Source organism: Penaeus japonicus, unplaced genomic scaffold (assembly GCF_977035675.1).
Source record: "Penaeus japonicus unplaced genomic scaffold, GWHDUDI00000001_assembly GWHDUDI00000028, whole genome shotgun sequence".
NCBI classification, from domain to species: domain Eukaryota; kingdom Metazoa; phylum Arthropoda; class Malacostraca; order Decapoda; family Penaeidae; genus Penaeus; species Penaeus japonicus.
In genome coordinates this window covers 2,549,087-2,564,086 of record NW_028234430.1, presented here as the reverse complement: position 1 = coordinate 2,564,086, position 15,000 = coordinate 2,549,087, and the positions used below count along the sequence as shown (strand labels likewise).

The window sequence follows — 15,000 nt, the reverse complement described above, 5'->3', positions numbered from 1 at the left end:
TGTTTTTCTTAGATCTTTGCATGTTATCAATATGTAGTGCTTAATGTTGTCATTTGTCTAACCAAACAAAATTAGTGAAATTTCATATCACACTGTGTGTTGTATGTTACAAATATAATATGATGTGCTTATCACTTTATGCATATTTCTCCCTCTCTCCCTCTCTCCCTCTCTCCCTCTCTCCCTCTCTCCCTCCCTCCCTCTCTCCCTCTCTCCCTCTCTCCCTCTCTCCCTCTCTCCCTCTCTCTCTCTCTCTCTCTCTCTCTCCTCCTCTCCTCCTCTCTCTCATCTCTCTCCTCTCCTCTCCCCTCTCTCCTCTCCCTCTCCCTCTCTCCCTCTCCTCTCCCCTCTCTCCCTCTCTCTCTCCTCCTCCTCTCTTCTCTCCCTCTCTCTCTCCCTTCCTCTTCTCTCTCCTCTCTCCTCTTCTCTCTCCTCTTCTCTCTCTCTCTCTCTCTCTCCTCTCTCTCTCCTCTCCTCTTCTCCCTCTCTCCTCTCTCTCTCTCTCCTCTCTCTCTCTCTCTCCCCTCTCCTCCTCCCTCCCTCTCCTCTCTCTCTCCTCTCCTCTCTCTCCTCCCTCTCCCTCCCTCTCCTCTCTCTCTCTCCTCTCCTCTCTCTCCTCTCTCTCCTCTCTCTCCTCTCCTCTCTCTCCTCTCCCCTCCCTCTCCCTCTCTCCTCTCCCTCTCTCCCTCCCCTCTCTCTCTCCTCTTTCTCTCTCTCTCTCCCCTCTCTCTCTCTCCCTCTCTCCCTCCCCTCTCCCTCTCCCCTCCCTCCCTCTCTCTCTCCCTCTCCTCCTCTCCTCCCTCTCCTCTCCCTCTCCCTCTCCTCTCTCTCCCTCTCCTCTCTCCCCTCTCCCTCTCTCCTCTCCTCTCCTCTCCTCTCCCTCTCCTCTCTCTCTCCCTCTCCTCTCTCCCTCTCCTCTCCACCTCTCCTCTCCTCTCTCTCTCTTCTTACCCTCTCTCTCTCTTCTCTCTCTCTCTCATCCTCTCTCTCTCTCTCTCTCTCTCTCTCTCTCTCTCTCCTCTCTCTCTCTCTCTCTCTCTCCCTCTCTCCTCTCCCTCTCCTCTCTCTCTCCTCTCTCTCCTCTCTCCTCTCCCTCTCTCTCTCTCTCTCCCTCTCTCTCTCTCTCTCTCTCTCTCCTCTCCCCCTCCTCTCTCTCTCTCCCTCTCTCTCTCTCTCTCTCTCTCTCTCTCTCTCTCTCTCTCTCTCTCTCTCTCTCTCCTCTCTCCTCTCCCTCCCCTCTCCCTCTCCCTCTCCCCTCTCCTCTCCCTCCCCCCTCCCCCCCCCTCCCTCCCCCCCTCCCTCTCTCCTCTCCTCTCTCTCTCCTCTCTCTCTCTCTCTCTCCTCTCTCTCTCTCTCTCTCTCTCCCCCCCCTTTTCTCTCCCTCTCCCTTCTCTCCCTCTCTCCCTTTCCTCTCTCTCTCCTCCCTCCTCCTCCCTCTCCCTCCCTCCTCTCTTCCTCTCTCCCTCTCTCTCTCTCTCTCTTCTCTCTCTCTCCCTCTCTCCTCTCCTCTCTCCCTCTCCCCTCTCCCCCTCTCCCCCTCTCTCTCCTCTCCCTCTCCCTCTCCCTCTCCCTCTCCCTCTCCCTCTCCCTCCTCCCCCTCCTCCCCCCCTCCCCCTTCCTCTGCCCTCCGATATGAGGGATGCCAGAGGCGTCCATTCATGTACCTCAACAGGTTCCGGTGATAATAATAGTCTCTCACACACGCGCACGCACACGCGCACGCACACGCGCACGCACACGCACACGCACACGCACACGCACACGCACACGCACACGCACACACACACACACACAGACATATACACACACATATATACACACATATATACACACATATACACACACACATACACACACACATACACACACACACACATATATATATACACACATATATATACACACATACATACATACACACATACATACATACATACATACACATACATACACATACATACATACATACATACATACATACATACATACATACATACATACATACATACATACATACATACATACATACATACATACATACATACATACATACATATATGCACACACACATACACACACATGCACTTACTCACATACATACAGAGAGAGAGAGAGAGAGAGAGAGAGAGAGAGAGAGAGAGAGAGAGAGAGAGAGAGAGAGAGAGAGAGAGAGAGAGAGAGAGAGAGGCAAAGAAACGACGATTTCAAGAAAACCATAGACCTAACATTGCCATGTACAAACGCGAGAGACCGACGCAACGTGGGCAAGCTGCACTCGGTGCCACAGGACGATGGGTCACAGGACATGGGTGTGGGCGTGGATGTGGGGGTGGAGGGGAGGGGAGGGGAGGGGAGGGGTCGGGTCGGGTCACGGTCAGGGTATGGGCCGCACGGAGGGATGTATGTGGGGTGTGGGGGTGGAAGGCCTAGTTCTATGAATGGGAGGGAGGGACCGAGGCTGGAGGGCGGAGGGAGGGACGGCGCGATATTAATCCTCATCTCCTCTCCCATTGCCCTCGCTCGCCGTCACGAGGAAACGGCGGCTCACTGTTGCGATGGTTTGCCCCCCCTGCCCCCCCCCATCTCTTCCCCCCCTCCCCCCTTGCCCCCCTTGCCCCCCTTGCCCCCGCCCCCCTTGTCCCCCGCCCCCAGCCTCCCATCCTCTTATCCTCTTCCCTCCCGTGTATTCCCTTCGTGTCAATTTTGTCACGTAGAGCTAGGGAACCTGCAGAGAGTGGGGGTAGAAAATCGTATTTTTTTTATTTTTTTATTTGTGATATTTATTTATTTATTTATTTATTTTTTTGTTATATAGTGATTATCGTTGTATTTTTTTTTCTTGGTGATAGTAGTGAGGTTAGTAAATGTAGTGCGACATAAAGAAAAAGAATATAACAGTGTACTCGAGAACCTTAAAAGTGCTTAGCTACTACTGTACGTAATGCAGTTTTATTACATAACCACTTTTGTAAATCAGTTTTGATAGAAAGCCAACTCCGTATGCATTTTATTTAAACAAATCGTCTACCTGGTGGCTTGTATTATTTCAGTCTAGATTGTGGTATTCACGTCACTTCAGCACTAGTAATAAAGCGAGAAATTACAACCTGGCATCCCTTTGGAATTGATCTGCTAGTTTTTTTAAACATTTTTAGCATTTATTATATTTTATTTCGTTATCATCTCCATAAAATGCAGTCAAAGCGAGCAATCAAAATTCACTTTGCAAAGTAGTGAGGATCGAAGCATAGCCTGGAATGTTAAAATCTCCCTCCGGCTCAGTCGTCTGGTCGTGTTACTTCGTATATACTGGAGTTTCGCCTCTGTTATGAAACTAGCTTGGTCTAATATTCGGGACAATGATGAGGATAATGATGGTAATGATTTGATTAATTCGGATCGAGTGTTTGTTTGTTCGCATTTGCCGCGGTGGTTATCAGCAGGCAACGCCCATGTGCGCAGGCGCGGATGTGCATGCCCACGCTGCGCTGCGCTGCGCTGCTCTGCTCTCCTCTGGTCTGGTCTGCGCCCCCGTTACGGCCTCCAGACGCCAACGAAGATCATTGTCAGCCAAGTTTTGAGCCGTCTGAACTCTTCTGAATGCGCTTTCATTCACACGCACGCACACGCAGAGTCGCATTCATGTGCCACGGTCGCGCTGGGCACAGGGACAAACATGGCGAACGGTCGTGAGAGGTTTGCTCTTTAATTTGGTCGCTGTGCTGTCTCAAAGTAGTTTTTTTTTTCTTTAAACTTCGGAAGACTATCCTCTGTTGTTGTCGGTTATTACGTATTCCGGTCCTCAAGGCCGTATGTATTGACATCCTCCAAAGTGCGTTCTTGGGCAATCATGGTACGTGGGAATAACAGTGGGCAGATGCCTAAAACGATCGGAAGTGGAACCCAACCTACGAAATTCCCCAAGCGCGAGTAAATCTAAACACAGATACATTGGCGATAAGAACCCGTAACTCCATTTCGATCGAGCAGAAACATACTGTCGGGAACACACCTTAACTCAAAACTAACGAAGAGATTTGAATTTCGATCGAGCGAAGCGAAGCGCTTCTCTTCTCGCGACCGACCGCTTGAAAGTTGAGACGAAGGAGCGAGCGGAGCTGAGCGAGAGGAGCATAGAAAACGGACCGTCCGCCGCCCGCCGCCCGCCGCCGCCGCTCCCGTAAAAGAAGTCGACAGGGAGGGAGGTTGCGAGGCGACGGGCGGGCAAGGGAAGAAGAACGCTTGTAACGTGGCCGGCCGACGCGCGCGCTCATTCCCACTTTTAAAACGAGTTACGCATTCCAGCATTCCGTCCCAGGGGGTTGTTTTGATTAATATCATCCCATGCCGGTAAATTTGCCCGATCCCGACATGTAGGTTTATTTTGCATATTCATATTGTTATTTACATATCTGTCCATATCTTTTTTTTATATTTTATTTACATATTCATATCCATTTTTCATCTATTTTCCCCCTACAGTTAGTGCTAGGTACTCTTCATTCCTCACCCTCACCCCCCCAGATGGATCCACACGTAGTTAAATCACCAAAGATTCATGTAGTAAGTTTATCTCACTTCAGCAGCTTGTACCATGGCTTGAATTTTTAAATCATCATCATCATCATGGTCGTTGTCGTCGTTGTCATCATCATCGTCGTCATTATTACGATTATTATTGTTACTGTTGTTTTGGTTATTTGTTATTATTGTAATTATTATATTTTTATTATTGTTTTGTTATTGTTTTGTTATGTTATGATGTTATTATAATTACTTTTGTTATTGCTATTGCTATGATTATCATACACAGAAGGTGATTGTGGTGGTGGCGAATTTTTCCCGAATTAATTTGTGTATTATTGAAATTCGTTGTTCATTACCTGAAGTTTTACTTGAGAGAACTGGGAAGTGAAGAGAAAGAGAGAGAGATAGAGTGATCTCTTGTGCTAGTGAAAATACTACTGTAAGACATTTTTGGTCTTGTTAAACCTCTGCTTCAGTACTTGTAAGGGCTTCAAGTAAGATTACTAGGTTTCTTCTGACGGAGTGGTGGAGAGAGGACGAAAAATGTAAGGAGTATGTATCGGTATCAAGCCAAGGTAGAGAGGTATATGTGATATGAAAATGTTCACATCATACCTTATGCACGTGCACACACACACACACGCACACGCACACGCACACGCACACGCACACGCACACGCACACGCACACGCACACGCACACGCACACGCACACGCACACGCACACGCACACGCACACTCATACTCATACTCACACTTACACTCTCACTCTCATACACACACACACACACACACACACACACACACACACACACACACACACACACACACACACACACACACACACACACACACACACACACACATACATATACATACAGTATATGAACACATATACATATACATACAAAAACACTTCTAAACCATGAAAACATAAAATAACTTCCTACTCACAAAACTTGAATTTATAACTTTATTATTCTCTGACTCTCTTTTATTATATATAGAGAGAAATTATTTGTATTATTCTCCAATATTTATTTTCACATTTAGATTCGAAGCTTTACATGGAAGTTTTGATCTAGAAATGTTTTTTTGCTGGTAAATAAAACAAAATATGTGCATCATGATGTATTGATGTATATATCTCAGATATATATCTAATCGCCTCATAATTAATTATTCAGTGTGGTGTTTAGTAGGTGTTTTGACAGTCTTATCACATGCCCTTGGTGATAAACGTTACAAAGTGATAAGAAGAGCTACCTGGGGGAGGAACTTTATTCCTATCAGGACATGGGATGTCATGTCTGATCTAGCCGAGCATTATACAGATATGGCACACGTATTGAGATGTATACATGCTTTCCTACATATCTACATGGGAGCACATGCATGGTTGGGCACACTCACACTCAGTCACTCGCTCATTCACTTATTCACACACATGCTCATACTCACACCACTCACACTCACACTCACACTCACACTCACACTCACACTCACACTCACACTCACACATGTAGATGAATGTATAAATAACTAGGCAAATGAGAAAGCGGAAGAGGGAGAATGGCAAAGGAGGGAAGAGGGAGGGAGAGAGATGGGAGAATAAGGGCAGGCCCCAGCAAGCTAATGAGCATGCATATGTTCATAGATATTAAACAGTTTGAAAAGAACTTCGTAGATAAAGATGATATGTGTGATGCACAGTGATGTGCACAGACTGTCGGAAATGCAGGAGCTTGGTTGGAAAAAAAGGTCTTGACTAAAAGGATACACCCATTTGTGTGTGTGTGTATGTGTAAAGGGGCATACCGATACAATTCTCTAAAGGACTACGGCAATATTTTCAGTCATGCTCAAGTGAAGACATGGGCAACCTGTACCAATATTCCACAGGAAGCCAGAAAATGATTCAATTCTCGTAATGTAGGCTTTGATCCGTAGTTTCCAAAGATGCAATTCATATTTTACAGTGGACTGAAGAAGAGTAAATAGAAGTTCGTGTCCAGTGCATATTTATACGAGATTGTAATGGTTAAGAAGAAAAAGGGAAGGGATCCCTGCTCACCGTGTGCTTTGCTTTTAATGTGTTATAACTAACTCTGATACTTTGAGGTTAGAGTGATTTATTGTTTTTATTTTTTTCTCTTTCAGATAATTCCAAACCCATATGTGATCCAAACCCTCTTCTTTCGTGCCAAGATGTCCTATCTGTACCAAGTTCAGGAGGTGAGTTTCAATTTTTTTTATTTTTCTATTAGCTATCAGAGAAACTAGTAAATTTCAGCTTTTTTTTATTATTGTGTTTGTCTGCTCTGGGAGAAAAAGTAAAAGATTAAAACTTGGATTAATTTAAGAAGGAACAGTTGCAGTAGGTCAGTTGGTTTCAGGTGTGGGTTCCTTGTGCCAGAAGGGATAGAGAGATGCAAAAAATAGGGGTGGCCAGAGCTCTTACTTAGGTCACAACCAGGTGTTCCCTTAGGCTGCCAGGAGAGGTCTGGAGGTTGGATAGAGTGTGAGGGAGGAAACCAGGGCCGTCTCATACTTCTGTTCCTGGTGCTTTTAGAGGGAGTTAGGTGCAAATGTCCGTTCAAGTGATCTAGGCTCGTGGATCGGTGGTGTGGCGTCAGGCAGTGATTCATAAGGCTAGATTGATCTGTCAAGATACAGGAGGTAAACTAGGTTACATGCAGGAAAGTTGGTACTTCCTGTGTCATCACAGCATTCGATATACACATGAAGATCGCCCAGCTGGGAAGTAGTACAAAAATTGTCTGATGGTGAAGTTCTCTCTTGTAGACATTATTTCCAGTATTGTTTTCCTTTAGAAGAGCCAAGAAAACTGATGCACCATTGTTGAATACCTATATATCTATAAATCTGCTCATGATAGTTTGACTGGGGGGTCTCTTATATCAAAAATGGAACTTGAATGAATGTAAGAGCTTGCATTTAATATTTTTATTCAAACATAATGAACCTATTATCACGCTTGGCTTTTAATATTTGTAAATCTGGTTAATTAATTGTACTATGTTTATGTTAGAAAGAGATATTAAGCAGATGTAGCCTAAGATAATTGAATTCACTGGAAATTTGTAGTTGGTGCCGACCTTCTTTGATGTCATGTTAGGAGTTATTAGCCCATTAATGAATATGACCCCCTTGCTGGAATGCCATGGTGGGTGTACGCACATTTTTTTCATGGGTTTTTGATGTGGAAATTAAGTAAAGGTTCGGAGCTTTTAGTGTAAACCTTATTAGGATCTTTTTGCATTCTCTCACAGGGACCCTTGTTTGTTTCCTTTTATTCTGAGTCGTTCTTTTGACGAGATGAGACAGGCCCATCTGGTTTTGGACAAGAATTTACTGTAGATATACCTTTGTTTTTTGTAATGGGATTCAGACTGTCGACACGCAGTAATACTGTAGTTCCTAGTTGATGATTTATACATTTGAATTATTTGGTAAAAATGTTGTTTGTACTTTATCAGTTAGTTATTGTGTGTGTATATATATATATATATATATATATATATATATATATATATATATATATATATATATATATATATATATATATATATATTTATAATTGTCTTCAATTTTTTAAAAATAAATAGAGCCATTTGTCTAATTCCAATCTTGATCTCGCCAAGGAGTCTGAATTTGTCTTTTTGAAGTTTTTCTCCCTGTAAGTGTAGGGTTACCTCCCACCTGATGGCCCTTCTTTTGTGTTGCAGATCTTGGGTTCTATGCATTGTCAGCCAAAGAGTGTGTAGACGACTGCCTGGTCAGTCCACTCAGTGTTTCTTCTTCAGGGAGCTCGGATACAGAGGCCTTCTCTCTCATAGTCAAGGTAATTTTATATTCACCTTTTTCCCGAACGTTATCGGGATCCGTTTGTATATTATGTGTATTTCAGTATTGTTGTCAGCGCCCATTTAATGCATAGTCTTGATGTGGTTTATCTTTTATGTTGCACTTACAGATATGATTATAGTGTGATCAAAACTAATGAGAGATTATCTTGTTTCTAGTGTTGTGTAGGTGGTGGGTTGTGCATCAGGATGGACAGCCACTGTGAAGCACACCAGGCCAACACGGTCACAAACTTGCCAAATCCTGAGTTTCCTACCAACAAAGTGCCTGATACCTCTACAGTAAGTTGGTTACTCTTTCAGAAAGTTTTTATTCAAATTGTTATTATTATTTTTATAGCATAGGGTAAATATATGAAGATGAAGTTCTCAACACATGTGTCTTGTTTGCAGGATGTGGAGACCTTTGGCATGGTGTGTGAAGCACAAAGTGAAAGGGATGTGGACCACAAGAGTAGCAGCAGCCAGAGCATTTTAAGTGTTGATGACACTGCCGAAGTGGCAGCTAATGAAACAAGTAACGTGCCAGTATCATCAACTGGCCGTGAGTCCCCATTTACAGATGGTGGGGCGGATGGGGCCAGAGCTGACCCATACCTGCCTCCCCAACCTGTTAAATCTTTGTCTGTGATATTCAGCTCTACGCCGTTACATGGTCACTTCTCCACTGCTTCTCCTCACATTAGCAGTGGAGATGAGGAGCCCCAGGGCACCTCGGGGCCCAGCCGTCCGTCCTCGACCACTGCCCCTGGGTCCCCTGGGCTGGGGGGGTCCCTTAGAGGGATGCCCATCACCCCCTCTGGCCAACAAGGTGTTGTGAAAACAGTAGCAGCATCAAGCCAGTGTTGTGTGGGTGAGGCTGAGGCTTCATGTACCACACACGTGCTGCACAACACCTCTCAGCCTGCCCAGCAGCCAGTGGCAGCTGTGGCACAAGCTGCAGCACACACACAGGCCAGTCTCAACATTCCTGGCTCAATGGCCAACAATAATGCCAATAGCCAACTCCAGGGTAGCAACCCTAGCTTTAACCAGGAGACAAAGCAGGCTATAGCCAGCTTACTCCAAATAAGTGCAACCTGCAACCAATACGCTTCATTTCCTACTTCATCAAAATTCCAGGCTGCAGGCAAGCCTGGAAAATTTGGTTTTGCTTCCTTCCCCCATGGCTTTATTAAAGTTAATAGGTGGGGCATTCCACGTGGCTTGGGTCTCGTAGGCGGGGGAGAGAGTGCAGCCAACGGATGGGGCACATCGGCCCCTCAAACGGCTGGGTGGGGTAGCTCTGGTGCCAACCAGGCCGGATCACAAGGCCAATGGGGAGGAGCTCCCAATCGTGCTGGAGGAGCACCAAACACATCCCCTGGACAAGGAGGGAGTCTCAAGCCAGCACAGCAAAATAGTGGTCCTTCTCAGCAACCAAGTTCTCCAGCAGGTCAGCAGAACACACAGACAGGAGGAACAGGAGGGCAGCAGGGACCAGCAGGAGTCAACAATCAACAGCAGACTCAGCAGGGCAACAGCGGACAAGGAGGCAATAGTAATAATACTTGGGCACAAGCTGCAGGGAAAGGTCTTCCAGCTGGTAGTGGGTCGGGGGATGCTCAAAAACGTCACATGGAGCAGCAACTGCAGAGTATCAGGGAAGCTTTGCTCAGCAGTGAAGGCTGGGGTGGGGAAAACGTCAACCAAGAGACAACATGGGACCTTCCAGGATCACCTGAACCTTGCAAAGATGCTAATGCTCCTCATCTGAAACTTAATGTCAATAATGGATGTGACTTATGGGAAAACAACCTGAGAAATGGAGGTGCAGCCCCTCCAAAGACTCAGCAAGCTCCATGGGGCCACACTCCAGCCACAAACTATGGCGGAACCTGGGGTGAGGATGATGATGCCACAGATTCATCCAATGTGTGGACAGGTGTTCCCTCCAACAATCCACAGTGGGGTGCCAACACTCCAAACCCACCCAACATGTGGGGTGGAGGGGCACCACCAAAGAAGAACAGCGACTGGGCTGCAGGGGGCAGCAATACAGGAGGAGGAAATACACAAAGTGGCTGGGGAGACCATGGTCCACAAAGGTCAAATGTGGAAAATCCACCAAGCGAATGGGGACCAGGAGGCCCTCACAAACCTGGCCCACATGTTGGTCCACATGCAGGACCTCACAGCCACAGTGGGCCACATAGTGGCCCCAACAGTGGTCCTCACAGTGGATCTCATGGTGGTCTACATAGTGGCCATCATGTTGGCCCTCATAGTGGCCCACACAACACTCCTCATGGTGCACCTCATAATGGACCTCATAGTGGATCTCACACTGGACCCCATGGACCTCATGGCCCACATAATGGACCACATGGTGTCCCACATGGGGCCCCTCATGGTAACCTTACTCACAGTGGTCCACCTGGTGGTCCTGGAGGACCAACACAATGGAATGGTCCTAAAGATATGAAACCAAGTGGGCCAGTTGGTGCGCCAAGTGGATGGGAGGAGCCTTCTCCACCTACACAGCGGCGTGACGACGGAACAGCCGTCTGGGGTAACCCACAGCAACAGGCTAATGTGTCCCGATGGAAGGAGATGCCCAACCCGAACATGATGGGCAGACCAAACATGCCAGGGCCTCAACAGGGCCGCATGCCAGGACCACCAGTTCCACCGGGAATAAAGCCAGATCAGCGCATGTGGGGACAACATGGGTAAGTACTTTTGGGAGTTTATTTGTTGCTGTAGAAAGACTTCTTTGTACAAATTTTCATTGGAAAATTGTTCTTGTAGTGATGACAGAAGTTAGGAGTCTGCTAAATTACTTGAACACAATATTAAATATTTTCATGTTTTTAAGAACTGAGAGTAAGTCTGCTTATATATAATAACCACAAATTTCCTTCCATTCCCTCAGGAGAAATGGCAGCTGGAGTGACCCCCCTCACGATACGGGTAGCGGCATGTGGGGGGAGGAGCCGAAGTCAGGTGGTTGGGGAGAACCACCAATCACATCCCCATCTTGGGGAACGAAACCGAAAACTCCAACTGGCGGTCCCGTTGGGCCCGGTTGGGGAGAAACAGATATGGAGCTGCAAGGCTGGGGACACCAAAATAAGGTAAGACTTGCCAACAAGTGCAGGATAGTGTTAGCACTTCAGCAAGCTAAGGCTGAGGCTCCCGCACTCTCAGCTCCACTCTAAAGGTTCAGGTCTGTTGAGTTGTGTGTAGGTGTGTTTGTTTGTCACTTTGCATTCCTGTCTGGAAGCTTGCCTTATTAACTCATTGTTTATCTGTACAGTACATGCATTTAGGGTATAAAGGTGCTATCTGTGAATATAGAAAATCTTGACATTTCACAGAGGAAATAGTTGGCTATATTGTTAATATAAGGATCAAGTAGGCAGGTTAGTTATTGCATGTGTTGTAGAAGAATGTCCATCTCCTGTATGATGTTCATTTCCAGAAATTAGCAAGTTGAGTGGGTCTTAGAATCGTAGGTAGATAATTATTGCATGATATCGTTAGGTGATGACCTCACATTATGTGGAGAATATAATCCAGATTGTAGAGGGCAGCAAGATGTTTGTGTATACAGTTTTTTTTCTTTTTTCTTTTTCTTTTATTGTTTTTTTTTGTCCTCATGATGAGAGTTTTGCAAGTTATTTTGACTGTATTTTTTGTGTTTTTTATTTTTATAATTTTTAAAGAGTTAGTTAATTATTTCAAACCAAAATTGTTTAGGTTACCTTGATTTGAAATCCTGAAATTGTCTGTGTATGTATATGTATATATACATAATATATACAATATATATATATATATATATATATATATATATATATATATATATATATATATATATATATATATATATATATATTTGTGTTTGTATATATATATACATATACATACATATACATATACCATTGTCTGCCAATAGATCTGAAGTTTATTGTTTGTAGTCTTGTTTAGTGAGAACAGATTTGTAAGGAACAAATTACTCCAGTTCCATTAAATACAAAGGTTTACAGTTAGGAATGGAATCCTCAGTTGTACAAGAGTCCTCAAAATATATACATGAGACTGACACTTCCTGTTACTTGCAACATGGAAAGATTAAATCTGGCAAGATAATACTCATAGAGATTTTGTAAAAGATTACATTGGATAATTTTGGTAAATGATAGCTGTATTAAATATGGCAGTGAGTAACCCTCAAACCTCTAGTGATAGTCAGCTATAGGATTTACAAGTTTTTCTCTCATTGTAGATTTCACGGAAATGGGGAAATTCTCATACTTCATACAGAATGTTATATATCTCTTCAGTCATTTTATATTTAATGCGTATATATGCCTTCACTGCTTTCCAAGATTGAAATGTCCCATGAATATAGTGGAGTAAGGTATGATAATGCCAATGCCAAAAGTCTGATGTAAATAGAGGACCAGATTATGTTTAATGTTTAAGGCTTTTCTGTATGTTATGTACAGTTTGATTCAAGGAACTTCCTAACTTTTTTGCTTTGTTGAAAAGTGCCTCACATGTAAAGTTTTGAAACGTTAGTAGAATAGTGTGTTTAGAAGAGGCTTGGATACAGCAGCATTATTTCATCATTAATACATTTGTGATCGATGGCAGAAATGATTATGTGCTTCCAGTCCAGTCTGGACCCCACTTTAGTATTGATTATTACTTTTCGTGATATTGAAGTTTTACTTTTTTCTAATGAAATGCATGCATGCATAATTCATTTTGAAACATGCTTTATAGGAAAATGACTGTGATAGTAGTTGAGAATATTTTTTCAGCTTTGCAAAGTATGTAGACATATCAGGTCAAATGTAACATGTATATTGTAGTATGTTTATACTTGCATGCATAACTGGAGAGAAAGAAAAAAAATGCTTTTATTTGGTAGATGATTTGCTTTAGATGAGTTCTGAGACCAATTTATGTTAGTTCATTTTCCTGTTAGAAAGTTTATTTAATTTATTTGTTCATTTCTTTAATGACTTGGGAGCCAACAAGTAAGTTGATTCCTTTATTCTGTATACTAGTAACATCTTTCTAGAACTGCCCTCATTGCTATTGTTGTTTGAATTTAAAAAGAAATGTGTATTTGTCTTTAAATCTATTGCTGTTAGATAGGTCATGGTGGATTTCAAGCTTTTATGCAGAAACTTCTGCATATATGTTGCACTGGAATGATAATATTTGCATTGTTGCTTTACCAGGTTGGTTATTGAAAAAAAAATGTATATGCATAGTGCAGTAGCTGGAGTTGATGTATCTAAGAGAAAAAAAGATTGGTAGAAGCCATTTCAGGCCAAGTGAATATCTAAAGATGATCAAGGTCACTGAAGCAGGTAGGGCATTTCAGAGACTTCAAACTAATAGGATGTAAGGTATCCTATACAACACAAGAATCAATCAATTTTAGGAGATAGGCACAATTGCTTTTCACTATGAAGCAAAAGAACGTGGTCTTATTGTACAAGCATATGCAGTGTAGGATATGTGATGAAATACTAACGAGTTCTATACAATCTTGCTGAAACAGATCTCTCACTGAGCACTCAGACACTGCCACCGAGTGAAAGGGCAATTTGGCGAGATTATTACATGTGTATTGTGTGTGGCCAAAGAAGGGAAGTATAACAGTAACAGAGGATGATGATTAACATTACAGATGACTGGTTTCCCTCCTCTGCTTGATCTCAGATCTCCCAAAACTCTCATTCCTGAGTCCCACTTCCCATTTGCTGTAAGTTGCCAGTACTGTCTCTCCCCTTGTTACGATATTTGGGGCTCTTACCTGCTTACCAGCTTTATCTGTCCCTATTTTGTGGCTGTTGTCTGCTTGTTGTGTTTTTTAGAAGTGGCCACAAAGCTATGCTTTTCTTTATAGGTTAGGCAGGTAAATTATCAATGTTGAATTTCAATCAGTTATGTAAAGATAAATAAAAAAAAAAGCTTTAATGTCATCTATGTTAAAAGAAACAATCAGAATGCCCCATGAAGTAGAGACAATGCTTCCCAGATGTTCTCAGGAGCTACAAAATAAGTTAGATATTCTGTTATGTCAAACAAAGTCTCTCCAGCAAGATTTAAAGGTTGTATGTCATGCACTACTTTGGTAGAAAGGAAAACATCTGAAAAGTAAGATTTAAAGGAGATAATATTTTATATTTGTGTTGTAGAAGTCTCTCAGACAGGACTGAAATGTGTATGTAATTAAATGAAATGAAGGACGTTGAACTTCTGGGACAATGCAGTGGTACCATAGAATCATCAAGGCTTATATATCTGTATTGGTCATGTTGATGCTTCGTTATGTTTTACAGCTTTGATTTATACATGACGTGAAAATGTACTGAATGATAGGCCAAGAGGTTTTGTGAAGGAATGGTAATTACTCGAGTTTATAATGTTTTGTAGAATGGATATGATAGATGTAGTTCTTGTCACTAGTTTTTTTTTTTTTCATCGAATGAATTGTCCACTACAGGTTCAAGGTTGTTCATACACATCACTGATATATATATTTAGTATTTAGTAATGATCCCACTGGAATAAAACTTAGT

At 43.3% G+C, this 15,000-nt stretch overlaps 1 protein-coding gene across 22 annotated transcripts in view; it reads left to right on the top strand.

The window, feature by feature from the left end:
* The window catches only part of gw (trinucleotide repeat containing adaptor protein gawky), a 60,813-nt gene that overhangs the window by 10,824 nt on the left and 34,989 nt on the right, over positions 1–15,000 (top strand). For 11 of the 22 annotated variants that reach the window (XM_086553231.1, XM_086553230.1, XM_086553228.1 and 8 more), the window contains exons 2-6: positions 6,687–6,761; positions 8,276–8,391; positions 8,573–8,695; positions 8,807–11,124; positions 11,328–11,529. In XM_086553231.1, coding sequence (XP_086409357.1) covers positions 6,687–6,761; positions 8,276–8,391; positions 8,573–8,695; positions 8,807–11,124; positions 11,328–11,529 — 2,834 coding nt within the window. Of the gene's footprint in view, positions 1–3,460; positions 3,697–4,487; positions 4,564–6,686; positions 6,762–8,275; positions 8,392–8,572; positions 8,696–8,806; positions 11,125–11,327; positions 11,530–14,105; positions 14,181–15,000 lie in introns of those variants that run through there. The other 11 variants (XM_043005155.2, XM_086553226.1, XM_043005137.2 and 8 more) reach the window with 5 other exon arrangements.